General features: G+C 39.9%; 1 protein-coding gene and 1 long non-coding RNA gene across 2 annotated transcripts in view; one reads left to right on the forward strand and one right to left on the reverse strand.

Annotated features, from left to right (window-relative positions):
* The window catches only part of LOC309624843, a 33,359-nt gene extending 16,182 nt beyond the window's left edge, over positions 1–17,177 (reverse strand). Inside the window, exon 1 of the long non-coding RNA XR_014242141.1 lies at positions 16,816–17,177. This is a non-coding gene — a long non-coding RNA (uncharacterized lncRNA). The remainder of the gene's footprint in view (positions 1–16,815) is intronic.
* Positions 17,178–17,317: 140 nt separating this feature from the next.
* Positions 17,318–19,422, forward strand: RPLP1 (ribosomal protein lateral stalk subunit P1). Its single transcript, XM_082383536.1, has 4 exons — positions 17,318–17,521; positions 18,228–18,302; positions 18,957–19,074; positions 19,287–19,422. The coding sequence occupies exons 1-4, from the start codon at positions 17,450–17,452 to the stop codon at positions 19,364–19,366; spliced, it is 345 nt and encodes a 114-aa protein (XP_082239662.1). The 5' UTR covers positions 17,318–17,449; the 3' UTR covers positions 19,367–19,422.
* The last annotated feature ends 336 nt before the right edge of the window (positions 19,423–19,758 follow it).

Genomic DNA, 19,758 nt, shown 5'->3' on the forward strand with positions numbered 1-19,758 from the left:
ACATTTTGCTAAGCGAGATAAGTTAGAGAAGTACTGTCTGATGTCACTTATATGTGGAATTTTAAAAAGCCAAACTTGTAAAACTCGAGAGTAATATGGTGGTTACTTGGGGATAGGAGGTGGGAGGACAGGAAAGATGTTAAGTTTACTTGCAACAAGTATAAATAAGCCCTAGAGATATAACACACAGTACAGTGAATATAGACAACAATACTGTATTATAAACATCAAACTTCCTAAGAGACTAGAACTTGATTATTCCAACTAGTAAAAAGAAAGAATAATTATGAAATGTGATAGAGGTGCTAAGTATTGCTACAATGGCAATATTATAATATATAAATGATCTAACTATACATTATAAGGTGTTGAACACCTTAAAATTACACAAGGTTATATGTCAAATATATTTCAATAAAAAATGAAAAGTAGATTTTTGCAATTGTAAAAAAAAAGAAAGCACTAGATAATATAAAATAATTTGCCACTGAATTCATGAATTCAACGAATTGCCTGACAACCATAATATATATGTATTAAGTATGCTCTTCTAGACATTTCAACAAAAAACAAGGTTGGGGGACAACATAAATTAGAAGTACTATTGAACATCATGGTGAAATATCCATTCTTATCTGGGTGAACATACATTTTTCTATAAGTTAGTTGTTTTTTTTTGAGGCTGAACCTTTTTATTACTAAAATTATAGTTTATCTGTTTTTTATTAATAGTGAAGGCATGATATTAGTCCTAGCCAAACACAGATTCAAAGGTTAAGGAAAAAGACAAAATCCACTTTCTTGTCACTAATAGTATAGTAGTAAGCAGTGTCATAGGTGTGTTTCTAGAAATGCTTCAGAGCACCTCTCTCAATAGATGCTACTGTATTTCATCTTTCTATTTCTTGACTATTTTTATTTTTTTTAAATATCATATTGCAATACTTTTGTTTTTTGGCCATGCCACGTGGCTTTTGGGATCTCAGTTCCCTGACCAGGGATCAAACCCGGGTCCCAAGCAGAGGTGTGGAGTCCTAACCACTGGACCACCAGGGAATTCCTGTGAAATACATCTTAACAGGAAGTTTTTACTATGATACGGGAACGTGGGGTAGTAGAATTTGTCTGAACAGTATGTTGAATCTAGTAAGCCCCTGAACTACACAAAATAAAGGGAAATGCATGGGCAGTTGATGTTTTGCTTAAATAGCTCTCTTAAATAGTCATGAAGAATAGCTGTAGTTAATTGGATGCTCAGTCTCTGATGCCCTGTAAAGGTGTTATTTATCATTTACAGGTGAAGAAATAGATGGAAAGAGTTAATGACCCACTCAAGGACCCCCCCAAAGTCATAAATGATGGAGCTGATTTTTAAACCCAAGTCTGACATCAAAGCTGTTAACTACTTTGCTAATGACTGTGACTCATTTTTATAGTTTAACTAAACATTTCTTAGCCCTAGTCAATTTCACCTGATAATTTCTGATGTTTTACAAAACAGGACTAGTTTTTAGTCTTTTCTTATTGGTTTGTAGAACTTTATATATCCTTTGGGTACTCTGGGCCTCATATCTTCTCCCAATCTGACTTTCTTTTCCCACTTTGGTTATAGTATTTTTTTAAAAAAAACTTAAGGGACTTCCCTGGTGGTCCAGTGGTTAAGACTCCACGCTCCCAAGGTAGGGGGCCCGGGTTCAATCCTCCCTGGTCGGGGAACTAGATCCCGCATGCCGCAACAAAGATCCTACATGCCGCATCTAAGACCCGGTGCAGCCAAATAAATAAATAAAAACTTAATTTTTAGAAAAGTTTAAGACTTACAGAATAATTGGAGGATAGTATAGAGAGTTCCCACATATCTCACAGCTAGCTGTCCCTATTTTTTTTCTTTTTAATGATATCTTTATTGAAAAATTTTGAAATTTACTGAAAAAGTCATTAATTTTAATAATCTCTTTATATTCTCTATTTGATGAGACACTGTCAACACTTCTTCCTTTCTTTCTTTAAGCATGGTTTCCTTTGGTTCTTTGAACATATTTATAATGGCTACTTTAAGGTCTTTATTAAATCTAATATGCGATTGTTCTCACTGGCAGTTTTTGTTGCCTATTTCCCCAAACATGTAGGTTTTCCTTTCTTTGTATGTCTTGCATTCTTTTTTTTCCCTTTGGAAACTAGACATTTTAGGTAACATAGCAAGACTAGGTATTGGTTCTCTGGCTTTTTGCTTATTTGTTTAGTGATTGGCTTGATGAGTCTAGTGAAGTCTGTTTTCTCCCCACACTGCGAAACAACTAACGTTGCTCTTAGATGGAGCAGCCTTGAGCATGCATAGTCACTCTGGGATGGCAGTGATTTCGGCAGGGCTCTCTTTGACTGTTTCTTTCCCTGGCCACAACCAGCGGTTAAGCCCCACTGATTGACAAGCTGCCCCTATTTTTTAACACACCAATATATTTGTTACAATTAATAAACCAGTATTGATATATTAACTAAAGTCCATATTGTATTTAGGTTTCCTTAGTTTTTACCTAATATCTTTTGTCTTTCCCAAAATTCCACGCAGGAAACCATATTACATTCAGTCATTGTGTTTCCTTAGGCTCTTCTTGGCTGTGACAGTTTTTCAGACTTGGTTTTTTCAGACTTTTGGCTTTTATCGGATTGGCCAAAAAGTGCCTTCGGTCTTCAAGTAAAAATAAAAGACACGTTTTTCATTTTCACCAAGAACTTTATTGAGCAACGTATTCACCCTTCTGTTCCACTACCTTCTGCCATTTTTCAGGCAACTTCATAATGCCATCTTCCCAAAACTTTTTATCTTTTTGAGCAAATAACTGTTCTGGATGCTTTTTACAGTCTTCCAGAGAACTGAAATTTTTTCCATGAAGAAAATTTTGTAAAGACCAAAATAAATGGAAATCCTGAAGGTGCAATGTCTGGTAAATATGGCAGATGAATCAGAACTTGCCAGCCAAGCTGTAACAGTTTTTTTTTTTTAAATAAATTTATTTATTTTTGGCTGCGTTGGGTGTTCACTGCTGCGTGCAGGCTTTCTCTAGTTGCGGCGAGAGGCGGCTACTCTGTTGTGGTGCACGGGTTTCTCATTGCAGTGGCTTCTCTTGTTGTGGAGCACAGGCTCTAGGTGCCCGGGCTTCAATAGTTGTGGCACATGAGCTCAGTAGTTGTGGCTCACGGGCTCTAGAGCGCAGGCTCAGTATTTGTGGTGCACGGGCTTATTTGCTCCGCAGCACGTGGGATCCTCCCGAACCAGGGATCGAACCCGTGTCCCCTGCTTTGGCAAGCAATTCTTAACCACTGCGCCACCAGGGAAGTCCACAAGCTATAACAGTTTTTGCCTGGTCATCAAAGAAACATGTGGTCTTGAATTATCCTGATGGAATATTATGCATTTTCTGTTGACTAATTCTGGATGCTTTTCATGGAGTGCTGCTTTCAGTTGGTCTAATTGGGAGCAGTACTTGTTGGAATTAACCGTTTGGTTTTCCACAAGGAGCTCATAATAGAGGACTCCCTTCCAATACCACCGAATACACATCACCTTCTTTGGATAAAGACCAGCCTTTGGTGTGGTTGGTGGTAGGCCATTTCGATTGACATAACCAAGCTGGTGCAAATGATTTTCAGCACTTGATTTGGGTATTCTGAGTATGTCGGCTATCTCTCGTGTGGTATAATGTTGACTGTTCTCAATTAATGCCTCGATTTGATCACTGTCAACTTCAATTGGTCTACATGACTGTGGAGCATCGTCCAGTGAGAAATCTCCAGCACGAAACTTCGCAAACCACTTTTAACGTGTTCGGTCAGTCACAGCCCCTTCTCCATACACTGCACAAATCTTTTTTTGCGTTTCAGTTGTGTTTTTACCTTTCTTGAAATAATAAAGCATAATATGCCAAAAATGTTTTCTTCCATCTTCAATATTAAAATGGCTACACAAAAATTTACCAATTTTGATAAATCTTTTTTTAAATGCATGCTGATATTTCAACTGTCACATACAATCTAACAAAATTGTTTTGAATGAAGTTAAAGACAACTGAGTGCTACTAGAGCCATCTTACGGAAAAAAACTAATGAACCTTTTGGCCAACAGAATAGTTTTCAATTTTAATGTTATCAAACACATCAATCTTTTCCTTTCTATTCTGTGCCTAATGAAAATTTTCATACACTGATATCACAGAAAAACTCCTATGTTTTCCTCTAAAATTTTATAGTTTTGCTTTTCACATTATGTATGGTATGAGGAGGGAATTAAAAACATTCTTTCCCCACTCCCATACAGATAGAAAACTAGTTGTCCCACTGCTGGTTTTTGAAAAGGTACTCTTCCTCCTAACCACCTCTTTCCCACTTATAAAGCCATACCTGTGACCTTACCAAGTTCCCTTACAAATAGAGTGTATGTCTGGGTTCTCTGTTCTGATGGTCTGTTTATTTGTATGTCAATAACACTTTTAATTAATTCCATATGTATTTATCTGAGTACCTCCTATGTGCCAGGCACTGTTTTAGGAATAAGAAATGCAGCAGTAAACCACAGTTTGTGCCCTCAGTGAAATTTACATTAAAGTTAATCCTCCCTTATAACGTAGAAAGCTATTAATGGCCTTTGATCCTTCCATTAAAACTTAAGGTCAATTTGTCAAATTCCACTGAAAAGCATAATGGAATTTTGATTGACATTACACAATTTGGAGAGAATTACCCACTTTAAGATCCTTACGGACTTCCCTGGTGGCACAGTGGTTAAGAATCCTCCTGCCAATGCAGGGGACACGGGTTCGAGCCCTGGTCCGGGAAGATCTCACATGCCACGGAGCAACTAAGCCGTGCACCACAACTACTGAGTCTGTACTATAGAGCCCGTGAGCCACAACTACAGAATCCCTCACGCCTCGAGCCCATGCTCCACAACGAGAAGCCACCACAATGAGAAACCCATGCACCGCAACAAAGAGTAGCCCCCGCTCGCCGCAACTAGAGAAAACCTGCGTGCAGCAACCAGGATCCAACACAGCCAAAAATAATTTAAAAAAAAAAAAAAAAAGATCCTTCCATCTGTGAATGTATCACTCTTTTTAGTTTGCTTTTGATGTTGTTCCATAAAATTTTACGACTTTTAAAATGATGGCCATCCACATCTTGCTAGATTTATTCCTAGAAACCATATGACTTTAATTGCTATTGTATGAGGTATATCTTTTAATATTGTATCTTCTAATTGACTTCTGCTGAGTACAGGAATGCTGCTGGGTTTTGTATATTAATCTTGACTCTAGTAACCTTGCCAAACTACTTATTAATCTGAACTGTTTGTCTATGGAACCTCTTGGAACTTCTGGGTAAACAATCATATCATCTATGAATAATGAAGTTTACGACTTTCCAATTTTAATACTTTTTCTTATCTTCCGGAGATGGCTAAACTCTAAAATAGTAATTGGAACTGAAGCAGAGAAAACAGGCATCCTTTTCTGTTCCTGATTTTAAGGAGTTTGTTTCTAAAGTTTCATCATTAAGTATGATGTTTACTGTACATTTTTGGTAGATACCTTAGGATATGGAAGTTACCTTCTAACCCAGTTTTCTACAATCTATGGGAATAGTTACTTAATTTTATCAAGTGATTTTTCTGAGTCTATAAGAAGTTCATGTAGATTTTCCTCTTTGTTAATGAATTATTTTTAATAGATTTCATTATGTTGAACTATCCTGTTTAGTAATGATATACCATATTTTTACATACAGTACAGATTCAGTTCATTAATATTTTGGCTTTTTTCCCCCAGTTTAATTGAGATATAACTGACAGTAATATTTTATTTTGGAATGTGTTTACATTCATAACTGAGACGAGCCTATAATTTACCTTTCTCGCACTCTAAGGTTCAGGTTTTGTTACTACGGTTATAAAACAACTTGTGGAACAAAGTATTAATTTAATTCAAAAAGTATTTCTTATACAGATGGCCAATAGGCACATGAAAAGATGTTCAACATCGTTAATTATTACATAAATGTGTATCAAAATTACAATAAGGTACCACTTCACACTGTCAGAATGGCCATCATTAAAAAATCTACAAATAACAAATGCTGGATGTGGATGTGGAGCAAAGGGAACCCTCCTACACTGTTGGTGGGAATGTAAGTTGGTGCAGCCACTATGGAAAAGAGTATGAGAGTTCCTCAGAAAACTAAAAATAGAATTACCATATGATCCATCAGTCCCACTCCTGGGCATATATCCAGACAAAACTGTAATTCAAAAAGATACATGCACCCTGGGACTTCCCTGGTGGTCCAGTGGTTAAGAACCCACTTTCCAATGCAGGGGACATGGGTTCAATCCCTGGTCGGGGAACTAAGATCCCACATGCCATGGAGCAACTAAGACCATGCGCGCTGCAACTACTGAGCACACAAGCCACAACTAGAGAGCCCGCGCGCCGCAACTGCAGAGTCCATGTGCTCTGGAGCCTGCACGCCACAACTACAGAGCCCACGTGCTCTGGCGCCCGCGCGCCACAACTAGAGAGCCCGCATGCCGCAACTACTGAGCCCACATGCCACAACTACAGAGAAGCTCGTGTGCCGCAATGAAAGATCCCCCATGCTGCAATGAAGATCCCATGCAACAAAGATCCAACGCAGCCAAAAATAAATAAATAAATAAGTAAATAAATATTTTTTTAAAAAAGAGAATATCAGAAGTCAAAGAAGCTATTGAAGACTATCGGGATATTAGAAGACTCAAGAGACAACTGGAAATGGTTCCCACCGGTCAGAAACAAGATAATTAGAGTATCAAAAAGAATGGCAACTGTAATGTACTAAAATAAATAAAACATATATTTAAGAAAAAGATAACTTCTCCCTTTGATTGAAAGAAAAAAAAAGATACATGCACTCCTATGTTCATAGCAGCACTATTCACAATAGCCAAGCCATGGAAACAACCTAAATGTCCATCGACAGATGAATGGATAAAGAAGATGTGGTACATATACACAATGGAATATTACTCAGCTATAAAAATGAAATAAATAATGCCATTTGCAGCAACGTGATGCAACTAGAGATTATCATACTAAGTGAAGTAACTCAGAAAGAGAAAGACAAGGAGCACAGACAGCAGAAGCAAGAAGAACTACAATTCTACAGCCTGTAAAAGGAAAACCACATTCACAGAAAAACAGACAAAATGAAAAGGCAGAGGACTTTGTACCAGATGAAGGAACAAGACAAAACCCCAGAAAAACAACTAAATGAAGTGGAGATAGGCAACCTTCCAGAAAAAGAATTCAGAATAATGATACTGAAGATGATCCAGGACCTCGGAAAAAGAATGGAGGCAAAGATCAAGAAGATGCAAGAAATGTTTAACAAAGACCTAGAAGAATTAAAGAACAAACACACAGAAGAGTTAAAGAACAAACAAACAAAGATGAAAATACAATAACTGAAATGAAAAATACACTAGAAGGAATCAGTAACAGAATAACTGAGGCAGAAGAACGGATAAGTGACCTGGAAGACAGAATGGTGGAATTCACTGCTGCGGAACAGACTAAAGAAAAAAGAATGAAAAGAAATGAAGACAGCCTAAGAGACCTCTGGGACAACATTAAATGCAACAACATTTGCATTATAGCGGTCCCAGAAGGAGAAGAGAGAGAGAAAGGACCAGAGAAAATATTTGAAGAGATTATAGTCGAAAACTTCCCTAATATGGGAAAGGAAATAGCCACCCAAGTCCAGGAAGCGCAGAGAGTCCCATACAGGATAAACCCAAGGAGAGACATGTCAAGACACATAGTAATCAAACTGACAAAAATTAAAGACAAAGAAAAATTATTAAAAGCAACAAGGGAAAAACAACAAATAACATACAAGGGAACTCCCAGAAGGTTAACAGTCGATTTCTCAGCAGAAACTCAAGACAGAAGGGAGTGGCATGCTATATTTAAAGTGAAGAAAGGGAAGAACCTACAACCAAGATTACCCGGCAAGGATCTCATTCAGATTCAAATGGAGAAATCAAAAGCTTTACAGACAAGCAAAAGCTAAGAGAATTCAGCACCACCAAACCAGCTCTACAACAAATGCTAAAGGAACTTCTCTAAGTGGGAAACACAAGAGAAGAAAAGGACCTACAAAAACAAACCCCCCAAAATTAAGAAAATGGTAACAGGAACATACATATCGATAATTACCTTAAACATGAGTGGATTAAATGCTCCAACCAAAAGACACAGGCTCGCTGAATGGATACAAAAACAAGACCCATCTATATGCTGCCTACAAGAGACCCACTTCAGACCTAGGGACACATACAGACTGAAAGTGAGGGGATGGAAAAAGATATTCCATGCAAATGGAAATCAAAAGAAAGCTGGAGTAGCAATACTCATTATCAGATAAAAGAGACTTTAAAATAAAGAATGCTACAAGAGACAAGGCAGGACACTACATAATGATCAAGGGATCAATCCAAGAAGAAGACATAACAATTATACATATATATGCACCCAACATAGGAGCACCTCAATAAATAAGGCGACTGCTAACAGCTATAAAAGTTGAAATCGACAATAACGCAATAACAGTGGGGGACTTTAACACCTCACTTACACCAATGGACAGATCATCCAAACAGAAAATTAATAAGGAAACACAAGCTTTAAATGACACAATAGACCAGATAGATTTAATTGATATTTACGGGACATTCCATCCAAAAACAGATTACACACTCTTCTCAAGCGCACACAGAACATTCTCCAGGATAGATCACATCTTGGGTAACAAATCAAGTAGCAGTAAATTTAAGAAAACTGAAATCATATCAAGCATCTTTTCTGACCACAACACTATGAGGTTAGAAATCAATTACAGGGAAAAACACGTAAAAAACACAAACACATGGAGGCTAAACAATACATTACTACATAACCAAGAGATCACTGAAGAAATCAAAGAGGAAATCAAAAAATACCTAGAGACAAATGACAATGAAAACACGATGATCTAAAACCTATGGGATGCAGCAAAAGCAGTTCTAACAGGGAAGTTTATAGCAATACAAGCCTACCTCAAGAAACAAGAAAAATCTCAAACAATCTAAGCTTACACCTAACGGAACTAGAGAAAGAAGAACAAACAAAACCCAAAGTTAGCAGAAGGAAAGAAACCATAAAGATCAGAGCAGAAATAAATGAAACAGAAGCAAAGAAAATAGCAAAGATCAATAAAACTAAAAGCTGGTTCTTTGAGAAGATAAAATTGACAAACCATTAGCCAGACTCATCAAGAAAAAGAGGGAGAAGACTCAAATCAATAGAATTAGAAATGAAAAAGGAGAAGTTACAACGGACACCACAGAAATACAAAGCATCCTAAGAGACTACTACAAGCAACTCTATGCCAATAAAATGGACAACCTGGAAGAAATGGACAAATTCTTAGAATGGTATAACCTTCCAAGACTGAACCAGGAAGAAACAGAAAATATGAACAGACCAATCACAAGCACTGAAATTGAAACTGTGATTAAAAATTTTCCAACAAACAAAAGTCCAGGACCAGATGGCTTCACAGGTGAATTCTATCAAACATTTAGAGAAGAGCTAACACCCGTCCTTCTCAAACTCTTCCAAAAAACTGCAGAGGAAGGAAAACTCCCAAACTAATTCTATGAGGCCACCATCACCCTGATACCAAAACCAGACAAAGATACTACAAAAAAAGAAAATTACAGACCAATATCACTGATGAATATAGATGCAAAAATCCTCAACAAAATACTAGCAAACAGAATCCAACAACACATGAAAAGGATCACACAACATGATCAAGTGGGATTTATCCCAGAGATGCAAGGATTCTTCAATATATGCAAATCAATCAATGTGATACACCATATTAATAAATCGAAAAAGAAAAACCATGATCATCTCAATAGATGCAGAAAAAGCTTTTGACAAAATTCAACACCCATTTATGATAAAAACTCTCCAGAAAATGGGCATAGAGGGAAACTAGTTCAACATAATAAAGGCCATATATGACAAACCCACAGCAAACATCATTCTCAATGGTGAAAAACTGACAGCATTTCCTCTAAGATCAGGAACAAGACAAGGATGTCCACTCTCATTACTATTATTCAACATAGTTTTGGAAGTCCTAGCCACGGCAATCAGAGAAGGAAAAGAAATAAAAGGAATACGAATTGGAAAAGAAGAAGTAAAACTGTCACTGTTTGCAGATGACATCATACTATACATAGAAAATCCTAAAGATGCCACCAGAAAACTACTACAGCTAATCAATGAATTTGGTAAAGTTTCAGGATACAAAATTCATGCACAGAAATCTCTTGCATTCCTATACACTAATGATGAAAAATCTGAAAGAGAAATTAAGGAAACACTCCCATCTACCACTGCAACAAAAAGAATAAAATACCTAGGAATAAACTTACCTAGGGAGACAAAAGACCTGTATGCAGAAAACCATAAAACAATGCTGAAAGAAATTAAAGATGATACAAACAGATGGAGAGATATACCATGTTCTTGGATTGGAAGAATCAATACTGTGAAAATGACTATATGATCCAAAGCAATCTACAGATTCAATGCAATCCCTAGCAAATTACCAGTGGCATTTTTTACAGAACTAGAACAAAAAATCTTAAAATTTGTATGGAAACACAAAAGACCTCAAATAGCCAAAGCAGTCTTGATGGAAAAAACAGAGCTGGAGGAATCAGACTCTCTGACTTCAGACTATACTACAAAGCTACAGTCATCAAGACAATATGGTAGTAGCACAAAAACAGAAATATAGATCAATGGAACAAGACAGAAAGCCCAGAGATAAACCCACACACCTATGGTCAACTAATCTATGACAAAGGAGGCAAAGATATACAAGAGAGAAAAGACAGTCTCTTCAATAAGCGGTGCTGGGAAAACTGGACAGCTACATGTAAAAGAATGAAATCAGAACACTCCCTAACACCATACACAAAAATAAACTCAAAATGGATTCGAGACCTAAATCTAAGACTGGACACTATAAAACCCTTCGAGGAAAACACAGGAAGAACACTGTTTGACATAAATCACAGCAAGATCTTTTTTGATCCACCTCCTAGACTAATGGAAATAAAAACAAAAATAAACAAATGGGACCTAATGAAACTTAAAAGGTTTTGCAAAGCAGAGGAAACTACAAACAAGACGAAAAGACAACCCTCAGAATAAGAGAAAATATTTGCAAACAAATCAACGGACAAAGGATTAATCTCCAAATATATAAACAGCTCATGCAGCTCAATATTAAAAAAACAGCCCAATCAAAAAATAGGCAGAAGACCTAAATAGACATTTCTCCAAAGAAGACATACAGATGGCCAAGAAGCACATGAAAAGCTGCTCAACATCACTAATTATTAGAGAAATGAAAATCAAAACTACAATGAGGTATCACCTCATACCAGGTTAGAATGGGCATCATCAGAAAATCTACAAACAACAAATGCTGGAGAGGGTGTGGAGAAAAGGAAACCCTCTTGCACTGTTGGTGGGAATGTAAATTGATACAGCCACTATGGAGATCAGTATGGAGGCTCCTTAAAAAACTAAAAACAGAATTACCATGTGACCCAGCAATCCCACTACTGGGCATATACCCAGAGAAAACCATAATTCAAAAAGACACATGCACCCCAATGTTCACTGCAGCACCAGTTACAATAGCCAGGTCACGGAAGCAACCTAAATGCCCATCGACAGACGAATGGATAAAGAAGATGTGGGACATATATACAATGGAATATTACTCAGGCATAAAAAGGAACGAAATTGGGGCATTTGTAGAGACGTGGATGCATCTAGAGACTGTCATACAGAGTGAAGTAAGTCAAAAAGAGAAAAACAAATACCGTATATTAACGCATATATGTGGAATCTAGAAAAATGGTACAGGTGAACCGGTTTGCAGGGCAGAAATAGAGACACAGATGTAGAGAACCAATGTATGGACACCAAGGGGGGAAAGCGGCTGGGGGTGGTGGTGTGATGAATTGGGAGATTGGGACTGACATGTATACACTGATGTGCATAAAACTGATGACTAATAAGAACCTGCTGTATAAAATAAATAAATAAAATTCAAAAAAAAAGAAAGGCAAATACCATATGATATTCCTTGTATGTGGGATCTAAAATATGACACAAATAAACTTATCTATGAAACAGAAACAGAGTCAGAGACACAGAGAACAAACTTGTGGTTGCCAATGGGGAGGGGGTTGGAGGACGGATGGATTGGGAGGTTGGGGTTAGCAGATGCAAACTATTATATATAGAATGCATAAACAACAAGGTCCTACTGTATAGCACAGGGAACTATATTCAATATCCTATGATAAACCATAAGGGAAAAGAACGTTAAAAAAAAGAATGTACATATATGTATAACTGAATCACTTTGCTGTACAGCACAAATTAACACAACATTGCAAAACAACTATACTTCAATAAAAAAAAACTATTTCTTATTAGTATAGTTTAAAATGGGAAAAATCTTGTTTTACTGTGTGTTGATATGTATTATATTCACCAGATCGGTTTTTTGTTAAGTACACTGGTGAGGGAAGTATGTTTTGGACTGATTCATTCTGGCTTTGGAAACGTTTGAATTTTTCAATAATTTTACATTTTTCCTCCCAAATTCCACTATAACTGCTTCCTAGATTTAGATGAAAACTCAAAACAAGTTTTATTTTTAGAAACCTTGATAGTTTTTTTTTAAAAAGCTTTTTACAAAGTTTGGGGGCTTCCCTGGTGGCACAGTGGTTGACAGTCTGCCTGCCGATGCAGGGGACACGGGTTCGAGCCCTGGTCTGGGAAGATCCCACATGCCGCGGAGCGGCTGGGCCCGTGAGCCACAACTACTGAGCCTGCGCGTCTGGAGCCTGTGCTCCGCAATGAGAGGCCACGACAGTGAGAGGCCCACGCACCGCGATGAAGAGTGGCCCCCGCTCGCCGCAACTGGAGAAAGCCCTCGCACAGAAACGAAGACCCAACACAGCCAAAAATAAATAAATAAATAAATATATTTTTTAAAAAAAGAAGATAAGATGGGAAACAAAACTTGTAAAAATCTAGAAGATTTGACACTCCCATCACTTTAAAAAAAAAAAGTTTGGGATATTAAGATATGTTTACATTTGTGGATAAGATGAACCCAAGTGGGACTCTAAATTGGGGGATTCCAATGGAAATGTTTGGTCAGGGATGATGAGATAATGGCATTGATTAAACAAAGCAGGTTCCTGGGGAAAACAAAAAACAAAAAACTGAATCACCTTTCCAGGAAACTAGGCAAATTCCAAGAGGGAAATAATTGATGAAATGTAAAGATTACCATTTTGTTAGTAGGAGTTATATTTAAGGTTCAGATATGTAATAAATGATACACATACACGTTGTAGACAATTCAAAATACCAAAAATAAAGGAAAAGTTAAGACACTGATGAAAGAGACTGAAGACCCAAATAAATGGAAAGATATTCCATGCTCATGGTTGTAAGAATACTGATAAAATGTCCATACTACCCAAAGCAATCTACAGATTCAATGCAATCCCTGTCAAAATTCCAATGGCATTTTTCACAGAAATAAAACAACCCTAAAATTTATATGGAACCACAACACATCCTGAATAGCCAAAGCAATCTTGATAAAGAAGAACAAAGCTGGAGACATCACAAAGCTATAGTCATCAAACAGTATAAAAACAAACACATAGATCCATGAAACAGAATAGAGAGCCCAGGAATAAACTCATGCATATACAGTCAATTAATTTATGACAAAGGAGCTAAGAATATACAATATTCAATAAATGCCATTGGGAAACTAGACAGCCACATGCAAAAGAATGAAAGTAGACCACTATCTTACACCATACACAAAAAATTAACTCAAAACGGATTAAAGAACTGAATGTAAGGCCTGAAATCATAAAACTCCTAGAAGAAAGCATAAAGCAGTAAGCTCCTTGTCACAGGTCTTGGTGATGATTTTTTGGATCTGACTCCAAAAGCAAAGGCAATAAAAGCAAAAACAAATTAGTGGGATTACATTAAACTAAAAAGCATGTGCACTGAAAAGGAAACTATCAACAAAATGAAAAGGCAACCTACTGAATGGGAAAAGATATTTGCAAATCATGTACCTGACAAAGCGTTAATATCCAAAATATATTAAAAACTCATACAACTCAATAACAAAAAAACAAACAATCAAATTAAAAAACAGGCAGATCTGAATAGATATTTTTTCAAAGACATACAGATGGGCAACAGGTACTTGAAAAGGTGCTCAACATCGCTACTAATCAGGGAAACACAAACTTAAACCACAATGAGCTATCATCTCCCACCTGTTAAGAATGGCTATCATCAACAAGAGCTAACAAGTGTTGGCGAAGATGGGGAGAAAGGGAACCCTCATGCACTGTTGGTGGGAATGTAAATTGGTGCAGGCGCTACACAAAACAGTATGGAGGTTCCTTCGAAAATTAAAACTACTATAATCTGTCCCACGCCCCAACCCACAGCACTGGATTCCAAACACGGCCCGGGCAGTTGTGGCAGTGCCCCCTTGTCATGAAGTGGCCTGCGTGGCCAGGGAACCCCACGGCCGCCTGTCAGGACAGTGTGGCATTGCCAGCCAACTCTAGATATAGTGCACCAGGTAGTGCCCTGTCCACTTGCCCCACTGCTGGGCAGGAGATGCACTTGTTTGGCGTCTACCATGTGTCGGCACAAACAGTGCCCCTTAAACCGCCACCCGAGGGCAAAGCAGGACAATGGCCTCTGCTCTGTGCCCCTCATTCTCCGACTCCCTCAGTGGCCCAGAGGCTGCCTCCCACTGGGCTCTCGGCTGCATCCCCACACCTTGTTGGGGAGCGCCTTCTCACCTGGCCTGTTCCCGCTAGTTGGAAAGAGCTGCGTAGATCAGTTCCCATCAAGTTTGTACAGTCCTTGTAACTACTCCCCCCCCAAACCCACCCACTTCGGTGCTGGCTGGGACTGGACTGGGTCCGCCGTGCCAGCCCTTTTGGACCTAACTCCTGTAGTGTCTGCTTTGACCCCTGCCCCAGTCTCTGCTCCCTGTGTCCCCTGTCCTCTGGACTGGAAGTTAAGGAAGGCTGCATGCAGGAAGCAGCTGCTCTCATTATTCAGTGTAAGTGGGAGGGTGTCTTGGCAGGGAAGGGTGCTTCCCTATGTACAGGCGTACCAGCAGCCCTGGCCCACTGGGACAGCTTCAACGCAGGAGGGTGGGGTGCGGGGCCTCCTCGCCAGTCTCGGCTCCCTTCCAGGCACTTGCCTGTTGTGTTAGCAGCTAGTCTTGTTAGGGCCCGCGCTGCCCTCCCCTCTGCTCTTCAGGAGTCCTGCCTCCATGCCCACTCGTGCACTTGGCTGCTTCAGCACTCACGCCCAGCGCTGTAACGACCTGTGTCTCTGGATTGACTGTGAGCCCCTAGGGCAGGGCTCCAGCAGTCAACCTCGTGTCCCTGCTACACATCGGTGCTATTAAACATGAGTTGGATCCATGGGAAGAAAAAAAAAAAAAAATCCAGAAATTCTACTTCTGAGTATTCACTAGAAGACAACGGAAAACACTAACTTAAAAAGATACCTGCACCCCCATGTTCACTGCAGCATTATTTACAATCTCCAACGCATGGAAACGACCTAAGCGTCCACCAACGGATGAATGGATAAAGAAAATGTGATGGAATACTATTCAGCAAAAAAAGAATAAACTCTTGCCATTTGAGACAACACAGGTGGAACTTGAGAGCGTTATGCTAAGTGAAATAAGTCAGAGAAAGGCAAATACCATATGACCTCATTATATGTGGAATCTAAACAAACAGACAAAAAAAAAAAAACCAAAAAAACCAAAAACAAGCTCATAGATACAGAAAACAGATTTGCGGTTGCCCGAGGTGGGGATGCGGGGCTGAGTGAAATTGGTGAAGGGGGATCAAAGCTACAAATTTCCAGTTATAAAATAAATAAGTCATGGGGATGTAAGGTACAGCATGGTGACTACTGTGAATAATGTACCACACACTGAAAAGTTGCTTACAGAGTAGACCTCATCACACACAAATAAATTTGTTCTCTATGTATGATTGATGGATGTTAACTAGACTTATTATGATGATCACTTCCCAGTACAAACAAATGTCGAATATTATGTTGTACACCTGAAACTAATATATCAATTATACCTCAATTTAAAAAATTCTAAAGAAAACCTCTCAGCATGAACCCAACACCAGTTTCATTAGCTTCAAAGGACCCGAGAAGGCAATACAGCACCTAGCCAGACAGCAGTTACATCAAGAGGTCTTTTAACATCACAAGTACAGTTTCAAGGCATTTACATCCAACCACGGGTTCCCTTATTTACAAAAAAAAAAAAAAAAAAAAAAAAAATGAAGCTTAAGTGGCAAGTTCTCCTATATTCCTAATATATCTTTTATGCTTTGGAGGGAAAAAAAAAAAGAAGACAAAATTTACTCATAATCCCCAAACCCATCCCTCTCTGCACACACAAGGAAGCACTGAATTTAGGTTCCTAGATTCCAAATCCAGGTTCGGCCTCGTAGTAACTGCGGAATCTTGTGTAGTTACCGGGCCTACACCTTAGTTTTGCCATCCACAAAATGGAGATAATAGTACTTACCTCTTATACTGGGTGAGGATTAAACGAATCCTTGCAGAGTGTGGCTCAGTGCCTGGGTCACAGTAGGCGCTCAAATGCCTCTGCTACAGTAACGTTGCAGGTTTCTCATTTTCTCCTATATTCACTTAGCATTTTATCCGAGAAGCTGCGCTAAGCACCGGGACCTCCAGGTTAAAACCTGTTTCCTGCTCTTCGGCAGGTCTCTGCCTGCTTAAACACTCTCACACGGGCTACAGAAGGTGGGAGTGATACCTGTTTATCTAGGCAACTTTTTGCTAAAAATATTTTTACTGTTCACAAGCCCTAAGTTTTTACCCAAGCCTCGGGAACTAGCGTCTGCAAACGCCTATTAACTTTTTGAAGCCGCAAACGAGAGAGATACGTGTTTGCGCAGGCGTCTTTGGTGTGTTGTCGCGAGATGTTCTAGTCCCGCCTCTTCCGGTAGACTCGGGCGCCGATTGGTCCGCTTGGCTAGTATAAGATGCTGCACGAAGGCGGGCACTTCCTTTTCCTCAGTTTCCGCTAAGGTGCTCGGTCCTTCCGAGGAAGCTAAGGCCGCGTTGGGGTGAGATCCTCACTTCATCCGGCGACTAGCACCGCGCCCGGCAGACCCTGCCTAGCACTCGTCCGCACCATGGCCTCCGTCTCGGAGCTCGCCTGCATCTACTCAGCCCTCATCCTGCACGACGATGAGGTGACGGTCACGGTGAGTGCGGGCGTGGGCCGGTGGCGGGGCGCAGGTTCCCCGCCTTCGCAGGCGTCCGGGGCGGACTCTTCTGGCCGGAGCCGCGGCAGTCGACACCCCAACGGAGGGGGACGGGCGGGACGGGCTCCCATCGGGTGGTCCCATGTGCGGGGCGGCCTGGGGCCTCGGCCACGTGCCCGCCCCGGAGGGAGTGGCTTTCACTTGGCGGCGGCGCGCTCGGGCTTTGAGAACCTGTATTTAGAGAAACTTGTGCAACACGTGGGCAGCCTCATCCGCAGCTAGAAAATGCCCCAGGACGCTTTATACCTCCATTTGGTGTGATTTCCTTTCGTGCTCTTGAGAAGACCTCCTGGGGCCTGGCTGCGTGGTGTGGAGGCTCTGCTCCACCTCTGGCCTTGCCTCACAACTTAAAATAGCTGCGTGACTTGGGCAAGTCCCAGCCTGTGAAGTGGCAGCGATGAACTCGAGGCCGTGCAAAGTACCTGGCACACAAGAGCAGAGGCTTTTTTTTTTTTTTTGCCTTTAGAGTGGAAGAAAGAGTCGTCTTAAATTAGCATACATGCGGTGCCGATAGAATATTTGAACTGGGTAAACGTAGTTTTGTACACATGTTACGAGTGATTTGCTTTCAATTTGCAGTATTTCGGAGACATTTAGGAAAGCTAAACTTTGCTGTCTGATGGATTGCCGTTTTTATTTGTTTTAGGAGGATAAGATCAATGCCCTCATTAAAGCAGCCGGTGTAAATGTTGAACCTTTTTGGCCAGGCTTGTTTGCAAAGGTAAGGTGATGGTGGCAGTGATTTGGAGAAGCAAATTTTGTAAGGCCATTAAGTCAGGTGCTCATTCTAACCTCCAGAAGTGCCAGAATTCCACTGGACTTGTCCAAGTATGAGCAATAATTTCCTCATTTCTATCTCTAGGAGCTAATTAAGGTTTTCCTTTGTTATGTCTTTTTCTCTTGGTCTCAGACTCTGCTTTCTGTTTCCTTCTGTTCTAAAATCATGAGGAAAATATATTAACCAGGTCATTCCTTCATAAAACTGGTAACCCAGGAGGTAACAGACTAATGAAAACCGGATTCCTACCCAAGGAACTTAGCACTGGCTACCTTCCATTGTGTAGGCTACTTAATCTCTGGCAAGTGAAACTGATAGCCTCTAACTATTCACCTCCTGTCCTTCAACCTTGAGACTTGAAAGATTGGAAACATTGTTCCTAAATCATCCTCAGTGAATTCCCTTGGGAAAAGTCCTAGAATTACATAGTATAAAAAACTGAATTCATTCTAAAGAGGAGACATGAACTGTGGAAAGCATCTTGGTTTGAGTGTTTAAGGAAGCTTGAAATTTCTCCTAGCAAGTTAAGCCAGCATTTTGGTGCTAGAACAAAAGGACAGAACTAGGCATTTACCTATATATGCGTGTGTATTGCAGGCTTTGGCCAATGTCAACATCGGGAGCCTCATCTGCAATGTGGGGGCAGGTGGACCTGCCCCAGCAGCTGGTGCTGCACCAGCAGGAGGTCCTGCCCCCTCCACCACTGCTGCCCCAGGTAGGAAACTTGGTATCAGAGCGTGGAGATTAAAAGTAGTATAGGCAAAATTGTTCTTCATTTGCTAAGAGTAGATGATGTATAGAAATCTTAAAACCAGAGGCATAGTTTGATGAGGGAAATCTAGGGTATTTTTGACCGCGTAAGTTGAAGGGCCTGGAGCTCTTTGGAGTTTGAGAGAGGTAACTGACTATTTTTTGTTTTGTTTTTAGCTGAGGAGAAGAAAGTGGAAGCAAAGAAAGAAGAATCTGAAGAGTCTGATGATGACATGGGCTTTGGTCTTTTTGACTAAACCTCTTTAGTAGCACGTTCAATAAAAAGCTGAGCTCTTTGCTGCTGTTGGTCTTACTGATAGTTCTGGGGATGTGTTGTGTAAAGATGAACTGTGGCTTTCAGTGGTCTCTTCCTGAAAGAAGAAGCTGGGTGCAGCATTGAGAACTGCATGGAGAGGCAGGAGGAGAAAGGTTCAGAGCAGACACCTTGTCCGGACTGCCCACATGACTTCATGATTACAGGCTCTGTCCTCTAGACCTCGATAAGAGTCACTGTTGGGGGTGATCCAGCCCTCAGATTTCTGAAAAACTAACAAATGAAGTAGCTTTTGGGGGAGAGGTGATTGAATGGTGGTGTGAAGTGGAAATTGGTTCGCTTTTCAAAATGCCAGGGCCACCCTAGAACTTGGGA

This window comes from Balaenoptera borealis, assembly GCF_965194805.1.
Source record: "Balaenoptera borealis genome assembly, chromosome: 3".
Classification (NCBI taxonomy): Eukaryota; Metazoa; Chordata; class Mammalia; order Artiodactyla; family Balaenopteridae; genus Balaenoptera; species Balaenoptera borealis.

Excerpts from the sequence above, each read along its gene's own strand:
- RPLP1 (XM_082383536.1), top strand. The coding sequence starts at position 17,450 with ATGGCCTCCGTCTCGGAGCTCGCCTGCATCTACTCAGCCCTCATCCTG. Across the intron at positions 17,522-18,227 it reads ACGATGAGGTGACGGTCACG|GAGGATAAGATCAATGCCCT; the intron begins GTGAGTGCGGGC and ends TATTTGTTTTAG. Across the intron at positions 18,303-18,956 it reads GGCCAGGCTTGTTTGCAAAG|GCTTTGGCCAATGTCAACAT; the intron begins GTAAGGTGATGG and ends TGTGTATTGCAG.